Source organism: Caenorhabditis remanei, chromosome IV (genome assembly GCF_010183535.1).
Source record: "Caenorhabditis remanei strain PX506 chromosome IV, whole genome shotgun sequence".
In the NCBI taxonomy this organism is placed as follows: domain Eukaryota; kingdom Metazoa; phylum Nematoda; class Chromadorea; order Rhabditida; family Rhabditidae; genus Caenorhabditis; species Caenorhabditis remanei.
In genome coordinates this window covers 25083402-25099186 of record NC_071331.1, presented here as the reverse complement: position 1 = coordinate 25099186, position 15785 = coordinate 25083402, and the positions used below count along the sequence as shown (strand labels likewise).

The 15785-nt window shown below is 36.4% G+C and overlaps 4 protein-coding genes across 4 annotated transcripts; 2 read left to right on the top strand and 2 right to left on the bottom strand.

Annotated features, from left to right (window-relative positions):
* Positions 1 to 310: 310 nt before the first annotated feature.
* GCK72_016209 (uncharacterized protein) lies at positions 311 to 553 on the top strand (the record flags this gene model as incomplete). Its single annotated transcript, XM_003091959.1, has 1 exon — positions 311 to 553. One exon carries the CDS (start codon positions 311 to 313, stop codon positions 551 to 553), a length of 243 nt encoding a protein of 80 aa, XP_003092007.1.
* A 1631-nt stretch (positions 554 to 2184) lies between these two features.
* Positions 2185 to 8753, top strand: GCK72_016208 (uncharacterized protein; the record flags this gene model as incomplete). Its single annotated transcript, XM_053731386.1, has 4 exons — positions 2185 to 2310; positions 3165 to 3341; positions 4820 to 5392; positions 8433 to 8753. The coding sequence occupies 4 exons, from the start codon at positions 2185 to 2187 to the stop codon at positions 8751 to 8753; spliced, it is 1197 nt and encodes a 398-aa protein (XP_053586158.1).
* A 346-nt stretch (positions 8754 to 9099) lies between these two features.
* On the bottom strand, positions 9100 to 11678 carry GCK72_016207 (uncharacterized protein; the record flags this gene model as incomplete). Its single annotated transcript, XM_003091949.2, has 5 exons — positions 9100 to 9236; positions 9852 to 10215; positions 11207 to 11401; positions 11448 to 11514; positions 11560 to 11678. 5 exons carry the CDS (start codon positions 11676 to 11678, stop codon positions 9100 to 9102), a joined length of 882 nt encoding a protein of 293 aa, XP_003091997.2.
* Positions 11679 to 12245: 567 nt separating this feature from the next.
* On the bottom strand, positions 12246 to 15087 carry GCK72_016206 (uncharacterized protein; the record flags this gene model as incomplete). The annotated part of the gene is made up of 5 exons (XM_053731385.1): positions 12246 to 12518; positions 12607 to 12757; positions 13432 to 13761; positions 14008 to 14484; positions 14930 to 15087. The coding sequence occupies 5 exons, from the start codon at positions 15085 to 15087 to the stop codon at positions 12246 to 12248; spliced, it is 1389 nt and encodes a 462-aa protein (XP_053586157.1).
* Between the last annotated feature and the right edge of the window lie 698 nt (positions 15088 to 15785).

The following is a 15785-nucleotide window of genomic DNA, read 5'->3' as shown; positions in this document are numbered from 1 at the left end:
ACAGTGTAAACCTCCCCCTTCCCCCTCCGTCACATCGATTCTTCCATTACATTTAATATTATTTGTCCCCTCTGCTCCGGGTGACCATCTGGTCTCCTCTCTCTCTTTCTCTCTAACACTATTTCTCCGTGCTCTCGTCGTCTGCACTCTCTCCATTCCTCATGCTCTCTCGCCCTGTTGTTGTTTGTCCTCGTGTTACGTTCGCTGTGTAGAAAATAAAGCGTTTTCTCTTGTTTATACCGTTTTTCTCACTGTTTTCCCTATTTTTTTCACTTTAAACTCTCAAAAAATCGATATTTAGCTAGGAACGATGACTGACGAGAAATCCATCACTCCGACGGCGAATCTGGAGACCACTGGCGACGGAAACATGACCGATTTGACTTCTTTGATTCAGGGTGTCCTCCAACAGACACAAGATCGATTCCAGCACATGTCGGATCAAATTATCCGCAGAATTGACGATATGACTCAGAGAATCGACGATTTGGAGAAGAATATCTCCGATTTGTTGCAATCGAATCAAGTCGACCCGCCCGCGACTGCTCAGTAGATTGATGCGGTGCGTTTGAGGCTTGGAAATTGCATTTTTGAGTGAAAAATGACTAAAAATCGCTTTAAAATGGTTGAAAATAGCTTAAAAATGAATTAAAATGGCTTCTTTCAAGCCATTTTAGCCATTTTCAGCAATTTTAAGGCATTTTTTTTAGCAATTCTAGAATTTTTTTGCATTCTTTAAAATTTAAATTTTCAGCGCTATCTTAAGATAGAATAGAAGAATGCGTGCCCCACTCGAAAGCTCAATTTCAAATTTCTCCAATGTTGTAGCCTTAAATAGCTTTCTTGATAATTTGAGCTTGGAAACCAAAAGAAAGAGAATTTTTAGTCATTTTTCAACCATTTTTAGTCTCTTTTCAGCCATTTTGTTTAGCCATTTTAAGCTATCTTTTTGAACCATTTGAGCATTTTTTAAAGCGATTTTTAGCGATTTTAAGCGATTTCAGATGTTTTTAGTCATTTTTAGCTGTTCTTAGTCGGTTTTAGTCATTTTAGCGATTTGAAACGATTTTTTAAATCTATTTTGACTTAATATTTTAAATTAAAATGGCTAAAAATGGTGTTTTTAATGGCTTCAAATTTTAAAGCCATTTTAGCGGTTTTTATCCATTTTTAGTCATTTCAAGCCATTTTTAAGTCATTTTCAGGCAGTGTAGTCCATTTTTACTATCATTTTTAACCAATTTTGAGTCATTTTTGATTTTAGACCATTTTAAGGCCATTTTAGCTATTTCAAGCCATTATGAGCCATCTAAAGCCATATTTAACCTTTTTTAGAGGTTTTTAGCCATTTTAAAGCGATTTTTAGAGGTTTTTAGTAATTTTAGCCATTTTAAAGCGATTTTTAGAGGTTTTTAGTAATTTTAGCCATTTTAAAGCGATTTCAGAGGTTTTTAGCCATTTTTGAGCGATTTTTAACGATTTTAGACCATTTTCAGTCAGTTTAATCAATTTTTACAATCATTTTTATCCAATTTTGAGTCATTTTCAGTTAATTTCAAACGCGCCCCCCTGAAAATTCGGTTGCTACCAACGTTGCTATGATCTTTTAAACAAAATATGAATATTCAGGTTTCCCCGTCTCTTCTCCTCCATCCCCTCATCATCATAATTCCACTTCTCTGCGTCTCTCCACGTCGTCGTCGTCGTCTTCTGAATATTCACGTGCTGCTCTTCGTCGTCGTCGTCGTCGTTGCCGCCAGGATTCATTGGCTAATCTCTTTCTATTTTCCGTTTTTCCGCATATTTTCATATTATTTTTTCGACTTGCTATCTATATACATGTATTGATTTTTGATGTATGTGTTTAAGTATATTATAATGCACGCTATGTGTATTTTATATGAAAATTATTTCATTTTTTATTAAATTTGTCTTTTTTTCTGTTAATCAATGTGTTTTGACACAATTTTCAATATTTTTTCGAATTTCAGAAGATTTTCTTTGTTTTTTTTTTAAATTTTAAACTATTGGCTCCGCACAGTTCCTACAACCGCGCTCCACCGAAATGTCCTCTCTTTTTCTCTGCGTCTCTCAATTTCGCACTCCATTTTCTCGTGGTTTCGGTAGAGCGCGGTTGTATGAAGCGTGAAGTACTAATATATATTTTTTCGTTTTTTTCCAGAAATGGGAGCAGAAAATTCGAAACGAAAGGATCTCAAAAATATCACTGATGAAGAGTACAAAAAGTTTATGGAAAACTGGAAAAAGGCGACGAATGGGAAGGATAAAATGACTAGGGAACAGTTTGTGGTACGAATTTTCTGCTGAAAATTCTGAGTTTTGACTGAAATTTCCAATTTTTAAGCATTTTTAGCCATTTTTAATTGAATTTTAGTCATTTTCAAGCGATTTTTGAGTTTCAGCTATTTTTAGCCAAATTTTTCGATTTGAGGTACCAAAAACGAGGCGACGGCGCGCCAGCCACTGTTGTAGAACCACAAATTGATGCGATTTTTAGCAATTTTTTTTAGTGTTTTTAGCGATTTTAAGTCGTTTTTAGCGATTTTTATCTATTTTAAAGCGAGATTTAGCGGTTTTAAGCGATTTTAGCGACTTTTTAACCACTTAAAGATAGACGCGTCAAAGACGCCCCAGCCACTTCAACATTTTGATTTGAGGTATCAAAAACGCGGCGACGGCACGCCAGCCACAGTTGTAGAACCAAAAATTGCTGCGAGATTATTAAGCGATTTTAGGCAGTATTTAGTCATTTTTCAGCAATTTTTAGTGATTTTTAGCGATTTTCAGTTATATTAAAGCGAATTTTTAGCCATTTTAAAGTGATTTTTAGCGAATTTTAACGATTTTCAGTCGTTTTTAGCGATTTTTATCAGTTTTTAAGCGATTTTTAGACAGTTTTCAGTCATTTTTCAGCAATTTTCAGTGTTTTTAGCGATTTTTGTCTATTTTAAAGCGAATTTTTAGCCATTTTTACTGATTTTAGGTGATTTTTAGCCATTCTTAAGCGAATTTCAAGTGATTTTTAGCAATTTTTTGCCATTTTAAGCGATTTCAAGCTACTTGTAAGCTATTTCTAGCCAATTTCAAGCGATTTTCAACCCTATTTTAGCAGTTTTAGCAGTTTTCAAGCGATTTTTTTCCAGCCAACATTCCCAATATTCGGCGAGGGCTCCGCTCAGTGCTACTATCGATTGGTGAACGACGAGCCGTCGGGTCTTCTGCCTTCGAAGTCACTTTTGAGAATTATTGATGGAGGATTGGGACACTTTGATACACTCGCGAATTCATTGATTCTCTGTTTTGGAAAAGAGAAAGATGTGGTGAGGAGGGGAAAGATTTCAGCAAAAAAAAATGTGAAAAAAAAATTTCGAAAAAAAACGTTTTTATCAGTGAAATTTTGTGAATTTTATTTAGAAAAACGGTGCATATTTCCAATGAAATCTTTCTGGAGGTGCAGACGAATTCCTAGTGGATTCTGGAAGGTGTTCTCCTAAATCGTGATTTTGAAACTTTGGTTTTTCCATTTCTCTCTGAAATGTGATCATAATCTGAACGAGCTGAAAAATATACCAAAATGCAAATATTTTTGTGTAGAAAATCATGAAAAACTGCACTGGAATGTCATTTAAAGCTGGAAAATCTTAACTTTTAGCTAAAAGTTATGAATTTCAACTCTAGAAGCCATTTCAGGACGCTCCTAGCCTCAATTTTATCGAAAAATTGAGTTTATCAACCCAAAAATGCTCAGAAATCGTGATTTTTTGGCTGAAAATGACTAACCCGATCCTAGAGTTATGATCCAGAAACTACAGTACCCCAATCCAAAAACTAGGATCCTGAGACTACAGTAACCCGATCCTAGAGTTATGATCCAGAAACTACAGTACCCTAATCGAAAAACTAGGATCCTTAGAATACAGTAACCCGATCCTAGAGTTATGATCCAGAAACTACAGTACCCTAATCGAAAAACTAGGATCCTTAGAATACAGTAACCCGATCCTAGAGTTAGGATCCAGAAACTACAGTACCCCAATCCAAAAACTAGGATCCTTAGAATACAGTAACCCGATCCAATAACTAGGATCCAGAAACTACAGTACCCCAATCCAAAAACTAGGATCCTTAGAATACAGTAACCCGATCCTAGAGTTATGATCCAGAAACTACAGTACCCTAATCGAAAAACTAGGATCCTTAGAATACAGTAACCCGATCCTAGAGTTAGGATCCAGAAACTACAGTACCCCAATCCAAAAACTAGGATCCTTAGAATACAGTAACCCGATCCAATAACTAGGATCCAGAAACTACAGTACCCCAATCCAAAAACTAGGATCCTTAGAATACAGTAACCCGATCCTAGAGTTATAATCCAGAATCTACAGTACTCCAATCCAAAAACTTGGATCCTTAGAATACAGTAACCCGATCCTAGAGTTAGGATCCAAAAACTACAGTACCCCAATCCAAAAACTAGGATCCTTAGAATACAGTAACCCGATCCTATGAGTTATGATCCAGAAACTACAGTACCCCAATCCAAAAACTGGGATCATTAGAATACAGTAACCCGATCCTAGAGTTAGGATCCAGAAACTACAGTAACCCGATCCTAGAGTTAGGATCCAGAAACTACAGTAACCCGATCCTAGAGTTATGATCCAGACACTACGGTACCCTAATCGAAAAACTAGGATCCTTAGAATACAGTAACCCGATCCTAGAGTTATGATCCAGAAACTACAGTACCCCAATCCAAAAACTAGGATCCTTAGAATACAGTAACTATTTGCAGTTGATGCGAGCCGTCGTAAAAATCTTCTGCGAAGCCAACAAATTCACCCGAGAAGACCAAGTACGTCTCTACGATTATTTTGAGACGGAAAACACGAAACCAATTGAAGAACTTGATCACTTCTTCTCCACCTGCCCTCTGTTCCCATATACTGGCTCATTCATCTACCAAAGACTCGTCGAACGTCCCGGCGACTCGAAAATGCCGACATTGAACGAGAAGTCACAATTGATGGGCAATGTCGATCAGCTGGTTTTGAATTCTCATTTGCCATTCGATCGCCGCAAGAATTGGACACTTTTGTACTCGAACGCGAAACACGGCCATAGTTTCTCTCAACTTGTTAAAAATATCAATGGACAGGGGCCCTGTTTCATTGTGATGAGATCTATGAGGGGCCGGAGATTCGGATTCTTTGCTTCTCATGGATTCCTGGCGGGACCACAGTATCGGGGCTCTGCTGAGTGCTTCTTGTTCCAGTTGGCACCGAAAATTGGGACGTTTAGTGCCACTGGGAGGACGGATAATTATGTGTATTTGAATTATCAGCAGCAGCAAATGCCTAATGGATTGGTAAGGGGGAAAACTGAAAATTTTTTTGAAAATTAGGTTGAAAATTGAGAAAAATTTGAATTTTAGCGATTTTTAGCCAATTTTCAGCGATTTTTAGCGATTTTAAGCGATTTATAACGATTTTTAGCCAATTTTTAGCAGATTTTCAGCGATTTTAGCCATTTATAGCAATTTTTAGCGATTTTTAGCAATTTTAAGCCAGTTTTTAACTATTTAAGCCATTTTAGCCATTTTTAAGCCATTTATAGCGATTTTTAGCCAATTTTCAGCGACCTTTAGCTATTTTAAGCCTTTTTTTTCAAAACAATCTTGAGATTTTTGATAATTTTTCAGAATTTCTTCTAATTCTGAATCATAGTCGAAAATTTTTCTTTTTTCGCGAAAAATTCCAATAATTTTGAATTTTAGCACCAATTACCCGATTTTTAGCCAATTTTCATCCATTTTCAGCGATTTTTCATCAAAAATTTGAACATTTTTGAAGATTTTTCAGAGTTTCTTCTGATTCTGAATGATAGTCGAAAATGTGACTTTTTCGCGAAAAAGTCCAAAAATTTCAGAGTTTGTCAGCAATTTTTTGACATTTTTCAATTTCTCATCGAAAAAAACTTTCTAAATTCAAAAAATCGACTTTTCTAGAAAAAAAATCGAAAAAATTATACGTTTCGTCAGAAAAATCCAATGTCTGTCGCGCCTGAGACGCGTTTTTCCGATCTTTTTCGCAAAAAAGTTCGAAAATTTCAGAGTTTTTCAACAATTCTTTGAAATTTTTAAGACGCACTCTCTGACTCGTTCGATCACCCATAGTCACACGAAAAAAGTTGACCATCTCCGATTTGCCCATCCTTTTGATCAGAGATAGTATCAAGTGTCCTCAGCAAATTGGGGTACTTTTTGGCCGGGTCCGTCACCTGGGTACTTAGGAAAATCAAAAAATCGATATTTTTCGAAAATTTTTCCTGAGGTAGTTAGGTATGAAATCTCAACGGGAAATTGTTGTAGACACTATTTTAAGCATTTTTTGTATTTAGAAGAAAATTCCAGCTCAACACCTTCATTGTGAAAATTATCAAAATATATGAAATTTTCGGGTTTTTTTCATGAAATCGTTTTTATCTCGGCAGTGACCCGACAAGACGGGCTTTTTTATTTAAAATTCGAAATCTACATAAAATTTGGTATCGGAAACATGCTGTCCCTACTTGTAACTCTAGGACCCAAGAACGGTTTTTATGGGAAGTATGGGAAAAAATGCGATTTTAATTTTCGAGCCCTCCCGGTAAATCATTTTTAAGGTTCCGAAACAATGGTTTTTTGAAATTTTTTATTGAATCATATAATTTTACTTTGGTTCCAACACAGTTTTCAATGATACTACAAAAAAAAATATTTGAAAAAATTTGAAATTTTGATTTTTTGAAAATTTCCCTGAATTGAATCATTCAAGCTAAAATATTGAGGATAGCGTTATAAATTTAGAAGAATACAATCGGAACATAATTTAAATTTATAAAACAACTAATTTCCATCATTGGGTCATCTACAATTTACGCTTTCAAGGTGAAATTTACCGAAATGTTCAACTAGGAAAGTTGGTGCAATGGAACGTCATACTTGCATCTTTATTGGACAGAGGACTGTGTTGAAAATGACAGAAAAAGTAAGAAAACTACAAAAATTAAGTAATGAAGCAAGATTTTCAAGAAAAAATAGAAAAAATAAGACTCATGCATGTTCAATGGTCTGACCTTTTTGTGGAAGTCAGAAAAGTTTTTTTGTCTTTTTTTCTTGAAAATCTTGCTTCATTACTTAATTTTTGTAGTTTTCTTACTTTTTCTGTCATTTTCAACACAGTCCTCTGTCCAATAAAGATGCAAGTATGACGTTCCATTGCACCAACTTTCCTAGTTGAACATTTCGGTAAATTTCACCTTGAAAGCGTAAATTGTAGATGACCCAATGATGGAAATTAGTTGTTTTATAAATTTAAATTATGTTCCGATTGTATTCTTCTAAATTTATAACGCTATCCTCAATATTTTAGCTTGAATGATTCAATTCAGGGAAATTTTCAAAAAATCAAAATTTCAAATTTTTTCAAATATTTTTTTTTGTAGTATCATTGAAAACTGTGTTGGAACCAAAGTAAAATTATATGATTCAATAAAAAATTTCAAAAAACCATTGTTTCGGAACCTTAAAAATGATTTACCGGGAGGGCTCGAAAATTAAAATCGCATTTTTTCCCATACTTCCCATAAAAACCGTTCTTGGGTCCTAGAGTTACAAGTAGGGACAGCATGTTTCCGATACCAAATTTTATGTAGATTTCGAATTTTAAATAAAAAAGCCCGTCTTGTCGGGTCACTGCCGAGATAAAAACGATTTCATGAAAAAAACCCGAAAATTTCATATATTTTGATAATTTTCACAATGAAGGTGTTGAGCTGGAATTTTCTTCTAAATACAAAAAATGCTTAAAATAGTGTCTACAACAATTTCCCGTTGAGATTTCATACCTAACTACTTCAGGAAAAATTTTCGAAAAATATCGATTTTTTGATTTTCCTAAGTACCCAGGTGACGGACCCGGCCAAAAAGTACCCCAATTTGCTGAGGACACTTGATACTATCTCTGATCAAAAGGATGGGCAAATCGGAGATGGTCAACTTTTTTCGTGTGACTATGGCCTGTTGATCGATGCTCGATTGACTCTGAGAGTGCGTCTTAATGATTTTTCAGAATTTCTTCTGATTCCGAAAGAAAAATTCGAAAAAATTTTAATTTTGAGTTTTGGCGCCAAGTACCTAAGCTGTAATTTCCGATTTCAGCAATTTAAAAGCTTGAAATGATTTCTTTTTTGATAATTTGAGTCTGGAAACCAAAAAAAACCATTTTAAGCGATTTTAAGCGATTTTTAGCGATTTTGAGCGATGTTTAGCAATTTTTAAGCCATTTTTAGCTATTTTCAACCTATTTTAAGCGATTTTCAGCCGTTTTTAGGCCATTTTAAGCCATTTTGAACCTAGAAATTTCCAGGGAATCGGTGGATACGATAACGTGTGGCCGTTCTTCATTCACGAGACATTCGACGGTGGTCTCTCTCAAAAGAACTCGTCAGCTTTCGAACCGTGTTATCTCGCCGATGAGGAACACTTCCAAATCAAGAATATCGAGGCGTGGCGTCCGGGAGAGAAGCCGCAGAAGACGTTCGAAGAGATGATGGTCGAAGCGGAGAGGGATCCGGAGAGATCGATTATCGATAAGGATCCAGAAGCGAGGGCGGTGATGGAGATGGCGGGGAAGACGATGCATTCGGATGCATATCGAGAGAAGAAGCCGATGTTGGATGAGAAGTGAAGAAATCAATCTAATTATCTAAATTATTCTTGAGCTACACTGTATCATAATTAACTATCTTTAACTAACAATTCTATATTATATGTCCACCCCCGTCTTACAACTGCGCTTCACCGCAAAACGAGAGAGTATCGGTCAGAGAGACGCCGAGTTTTGGCAGTTTTCATGAAAATCTGTGGAAAAAACTCTGCGTCTCTCGCCGATACTCTCTCGTTTGCGATGGAGCGCGGTTGCAACCTAACCCGAATGACTCCTAACTAACTTGTAGCGTGATTTCATATATGATAAAAGAACAGAGAGCAACACAACAGAACAAAAAGATAACAAAAAATCAACAATTAATCGCTTATTCCGCCGTCGCATCATCGTCCCTCGCGACACTGAGGAATGTGCGTTTACGGGCGGTATTCGTGTACGATCTGAGCACCCATTCGTCCTCGGCAGCCGCCAGATTCTCCAGTGTTCCCAGCTTGATTTGGTATGCTGGAAATGGGAAAATTTGGGATTTTTGAGCATTTTCAGGCACATTTTGAACCAAAATTTCCGAAATCTGGCTGAAAATAAGTCAAAAAATGAGGAAAACAGTTTTGAGCGGACATTCGAGTGGTTTTTTACCCTGAAAACAAGATTTTTGAGGTTTTGGACATCTGGATCGACAGATACACAGACTGACTGATTTTTCGAGCTTTTTAGTGAACAATTCACTGAGAAACTGTAATTTTCTGCTCAAAAATGCTCAAAATTCAGCGAAAAATCGAGTTTTTCAGTCATTTTTAGAGATTTTTTACTCAAAAAGAGCTGAGATAGGCTCCGCCCTTTTTTCACTATTTCAGCGGAAAAATTCTTTACAAAGCTTGGAGAATCTAGTTTTTCAACTGAAAATGATGATCTCAGTTTTTTTGAATAAAAAATCTCTAAAAGTGACTGAAAATGTGTCTTTCAATCTAGATGTCCAAAACCTCAAAATCGGGCTATCAGGGTAAAAAAACCCTAGATTTTCAGCTTTAAACTGTCATTTCGCTGATTTTTGACTCATTTTCATCCAAACTTCGGCACTTTTTGGTCATTTCCACACTGGTTCCAATCATATTTCCTTACGTTTCAACTCGAATCTGGGTCCCGCCTCAGTCATCTCAATCTCTCCCTCGGTCTCCTTATAAGTGTGATGTCTGAAACTGACGAAATCGTCTGTATTCGAAAAAGTGATGACACGTTTCGAGTCAGGCTTCGGCACCGGGAACAAATGTTTCAGAATTGTGGTGAATCGTTGACCGAGTCGACTGTTCAGATTGTCGAAAATCAGATGTGGATATTGTTCACTCATTGTTCCACAATTCGGAATATCGTGTCTCATTACTACATTGGCCATTGAGAAGAACGCTGTCGGACCGAATGGAAGGTGACAGACGAGCATTCCGTCAGGGTTTCCCCGGGTTTCGGTGAAGATGATGAGATCTGTTGACTAAAATAGAAAAATTGAGAGTTTTTTGTGTAAAAAAAGCCATTTTTGATGAAAAATCTAGATTTTTAGACATTTTTATAGCAGAATCATATCGAAAAAGCTGTTTAGATCGGGCCTAGGATTTGAAAAAAGAGAAAATTAAGCCACGAGCGCTAGGATCGCAAGGATTTCGGGAAAAGTCGAATTATTTGATGACTGGGGCGCCTCGGGCGCGTTTTTCACGTTAAAATTGTCACAAATCGACTCGGCGGCGTCTTTGGCGGCGCGATTTCCATCCAAAAATAGCAAAAACTTGGCGAAAAGTCAAATTATTGATGACTGGGGTGCCTCCGGCGCGTTTTTCTCGCCGAAATCACAAAAAACCGATTCAGGTTTTCTCATGGTGAAAAGTTAAGCTACTAAGTTTCAACAAGTGCGCTCTAATGATAAAATGGCAAAAATGAAAACATCAATAGTGAACGCGTCAAAGGTGCGCCAGTCTCCAGTTTTTTTTGAAATTCCGTCTCTGAAAAGACGCTGCAGGTGCCCCAGATAAGTTTTTCAAAAATTTGAGCTGACAAATCGCGTCAAAGGAACGCCAGACTCCCGATTAGATAATTGATTGCCTAAGAAGTCAAAAAGATGGTTTTTTTGTGATTTTCATAAAGAAATGTTGTTGAAAAACCCGTTTTTGTCATTTTATAAAAAATTTTCAGCTTTTTCGACAAAAAATTTGGTTTTTTGGACATCAAAAGCACAAAAGCTGATCATTTTGTCTTCTCCAACAATTAATTATCGGAAAAAGTCAATTTATCAGTAAAAAACGGGAAAATTGAGGAAAAATCATGTCCGGGAGCAGAAAAATGTAGATTTTTAGGCATATTTATCGCAGAATCTTATGAAAAAAGTTGTTTAGGTCGAAAACCAGCGTTTTTCGTGAATTTTGACACAAGTTTCAGCTTAAACCTGACTTAAACTCTGAAATAATCGAATTTATCATTCAAAACCGTACATCTTGAGCTTTACAAGCCTGAACGACTTGTTTCACATCATAATGTCCACGATTGATGCGTTGAGCGTTCGGGAAAATCAATTTCATTTCTTTCGCGAACATTTTTAGCCGAGATGACGGATCACGACTCGTTGTGATCACAATTTTCGGATCTTGAGACCCAGCCCATCGATATTCACTGTCCACTTCGTATTGCTAAAGAAAAATCAATTTTTATGAGAATTTTTTCGAATTTTCTCACTTGTCCGCCCCAATCCGAGCCTTTCGCCAACTCGATCGCATCTTTTCGAAGATTATAATCGATTTTTCTGCAATTTTCACTATTTTTATCATTTTTAATGCAAAAATCTAACGTATTATTCTCCAAAGCGTCACGAATCTTCTCTCTTTTCTCCTCGAGAGTTTTCTGCTTCTCCTCGAGCGATTTCCGGAAGATGTACTCGCGTCGGAGGCGATTCTCACGACGAATCATTCTTAAATAATTTTTTTCATTTTTTATTGCAGAAATTTTGAGAAAATTAAAGAGAAAACGAAGAGAATTTCAGAGAAATGTGATGAGAAGAGTTGGGCGTAGAATATTGTACATTGTACGCAGAGTCCGCAACGTGAACATTAGAAGTCCATGTGGATTTACGTGGCGGTTGTTTTAAATTAAATTAAATTAGTTTTAGCTGGAAATCGCTGAAAATCACTGAAAAGCACTAAAAATCTATAAGATTCCGGCTGGAATTTGTCTTGAAAAATCCCGTTTTTCAGAAAAACCAAAAAATCTCTCTAAAAATAGAAAAAAACGGGAAAAACTCATAAAAATGAATAAAATCAAGTAAACCCTGAAAATCTAAGAAATTTTAAACGAAATCTAATCACAAATAAGCTGAAATTCATCTTTAAAACTTCCCCTTTTCAAAAAAATCGTAAGCAGAGAAATATTTGGATTTTGAATCCTTGTGAATCGAGAGAATAAACGACTTGAAAAAACAACAAATTTTATCAAATTAGTACACACACAACAAATTAATAAAGTTAAAGATGCAATTATTCACGGGAAGGCATACTCAATCGCCATTTCCAATCCATATCGCACCTTTTCATACGGAACTCTCAAGTCCGATTTCTCGCTATAACTCATTTGTCTCAACTCGTCTTTGAAACCAGTGTAATCGTTGGAATTGAATAGCGCAACACGGAAAACCATGAGCACTTCTTTCAGTGAAATATTCGATTCCTCGTTGGAAACCGTCAGTTTCGAATGGTCAAGAATGAAGCGTAGACCCACGTCGAATGAGGAACGGAGCAATGGTTCGGGAATGTACTGAAATTGATTTTTACAATTTTTAAAGTGAAATTTTAATACGGGCCTTGACAAGTATGGAAATTATGAAAATTCCATAAGGACTAACCATTTCCTTGATCTCGGATTCTTGCATTCTCTCTGCCACATTCTCAACAAATGAACGCATAATCGGCGATTTCAAATTGATCGCCACGTCAGAGAGGATCGAAAGAAATTCGATTCCATTCCCACATCGAGTCGATTTCTGGACCGTTTTTCTGAAATTGTTTAATTTCGCAACTGCTGCGGTCTACCGAAATAGCATACTTGCAAACCCGCGTAACTCGCTTAAAACTCAATATTATGAGCTGAAAATTATACGAAAATGTAGATCTCGACGAGTTCTATGCCCGTGACCTACTACAGGCTAGATCACGGTGCTGTTTGCTTCATTTTAAGCTATCACATGCTAAATTTGGTTGTCTGAAAATGCCGGTAGGGCTCAGAATGCATTCTAGAATGTAGTTTTCAGGAAAAACGGTGTTTTTGGAGCAAAAATCTAACTATTCATGGCTTTTCAGTGCTGAGCAATCAAATTTCATCAAGGTGCAAAATTTTCATATAAAAATTGCGGACCGAGACCTGTCTTTTATTATTCACCTTGATGAAATGTGATTGCTCAGCACTGAAAAGCCATGAATAGTTAGATTTTTGCTCCAAAAACACCGTTTTTCCTGAAAACTACATTCTGAGCCCTACCGGCATTTTCAGACAACCAAAATTAGCATGTGATAGCTTAAAATGAAGCAAACGGCACCGTGATCTAGCCTGTAGTAGGTCACCGTTATAGAACTCGTCGTGATCTACATTTTGGTATATTTTTCAGCTCATAATATTGAGTTTAACGCAAGTTAAGCGGCGGCCCGGTTTGCAAGTATGCCGAAATATTTACAACAATTCTCCATAAGTAATCGGTGGGGATCTCGTGGAACTCGAAGACGAAAAAGAGGCAGAATATGTCGTGCCAATCTGTGGATAATTCGAAGGTGTTTCCATCTTGAATTCGTGCTCATATTCATAGTTTTCTATGAATACATCGAATGGTTTGATCTCTTCTTCTTCATCTTGTTTCACTTCCAACATCCATTCCTTCTCATCTATCTTGTCTTCCCTTTTATGTGTTTGTCGATGTTCTCCTCTCAATTTGAGACTTCCATCATTCGCTTTGTATTTTGTAATTCTTCCCGTCTCATCCACTTTCACTTTAGCATTTCGGCGGAGTCTGAAAGAGGGCGTGGCTTATCATTCTCAATAGTGCGAACTTTACAGATTGGGTAAAAATCGATTTATGTAAACTTTTATTTTATCGAAATTTAAAAACATAGTCGAAAAATCGACTTTTTTGCAAAAAAAATTCAAAAAAATTTTGAATTTTTTTTGGAAAAAGTATAGTTTTTGACCAAAACTTTAACATTCAATCAACGCGGAGCCAAGTATGTTAAAATCAGAGACTCCGCCCCCTTCTCACTCATTCAAAAATCCTTCGTCAACGGTGGCACTCAATCCAAAAATGATTCTCACTCGAGTCGCCACATCGAGTTTCTTCATTTTATAAACTTCATCCCGAATTCTTCGAAGACAAAAATGAATTGCTGAATGTGATTTCTCCGTGTTGCCCTTTCGAACGTATTCAGTCGCCAAGCATCCGATACTCAATGGCCTAGTAATCCCCCTCGTTTTCTTGACCACAAATTTCATTAATTTGAGTTTTGACTCGATGAGACGAGACCATCCACGTATCGAAACACTTTCCTTGAAATCCATTTCTGAATCTTCTTCTTCTGAAGAAGATTCTGATGATGATGATGAAGTCACTTCTTCTTTCTGATTTCTTTTCAACGATTTCGTCTTCTGTTCTCCATTCAATTTCAAATTTCCATCATTCGCTGTGTATACCAAGATTCGCATTGAGGAATCAATGGTCACAGTGGCGTCTTTTTGAAGTCTGAAATGGATAAAGTTATTAAGCCACGCCCACTCGTCTTTTGAAATGTCCCCTTTTGCAAAAAGAAGGCGTACCAGACACCTCTTTTTATTGCGAAACTATTAAAAAACTTCTGCTGGCGCGCCTGTGACGCGTTTTCAGACGTTATCTCATGAGATGAGCTCAGCGCGTCAAAGGCGCTCCAGTTAATCAAAATTGGAGAAAAAGAGCGTTTCAACCGGAAAAATGTCAGTCAAAAGTGCTCCAAAACTGCAAAAAATGGGCGGAGCTTTTCCCTGCTCACTCACTCTTCTAAAAACTTCGAATCAATCGATGCACCCAGTGCAAAACAGATTCTCATCTTCGTCATCGTGTCGAAATTCTTGTTTTGATGCATCTCTCGTCGATATTTTTGAAGTCGAAAAAAAAAGATTTTATTAAAATTTTCAATAAAAATAAAACTAACAATCCCTGTAAATAGCTCAACGAAATGGACGTCTTCTCAGCGTATTCTCTACAAATTTGTGATTTGTTGAATGGTGACGTCACACTCGTCGACTTCTCCACAATAAATTGCAGAAAATTCGATGAGACGGGCGGTGCCGAAGTTTCACCAGTGCTCATTTTGCTGAAAATCTGTTTGATTTGCTCCGCCCATTTTCCGAGAGAAATATGGAAACGAAAGAACATAAAATATGACGAAACAGATGAAATAAATAATTATCATATTTATTTTCAAGGTAAAAATTATTATCAATAGCGTAGCGAATTTTATTGACTGGAATTCTCTGAAAATATATTTTTGAACAGAAATTTATCAATAAAGCGAAGTTTCGTCATAATGAGCTCTCAACTTTTCCTTGGAATCCACGTGGAATCTTCATTGGCGATGGATTAGAGCTGTCGACTGAAAATGAAAAATTGAGAGTTTTTTTGTGTAAAAAAGTCATTTTTGACTGAAAAATGTCGATTTTTAGACATTTTTATCGTAGAAACCTATTTAAATTTTTGTTTTTTCAGAGTTTTTAGTGACTTTTGACACAAGTTTGAAAAAAAAAATTGAGACAAAATTGTGGAGCTCTTGGCTGCGAAACGTTTCGGTATCTCAAAATGCGGAATTTTAGACATTTTTATCGCAAAAATGGCGTTTTTTACTGGAAAAACTATTTTAGAGTTGTTTTAGCGATTTTTAGTCGAAAAATGTCGTTTTCTCTGAAACAAAGATAGTGGAAAACGATTTTTGGAGCATTTTTTGAAATTTTCAAACCTAAAACCCTATTTCTTAGTGATTTTTAGCTGAAAATAGCGTTTCGCGCTTTTTA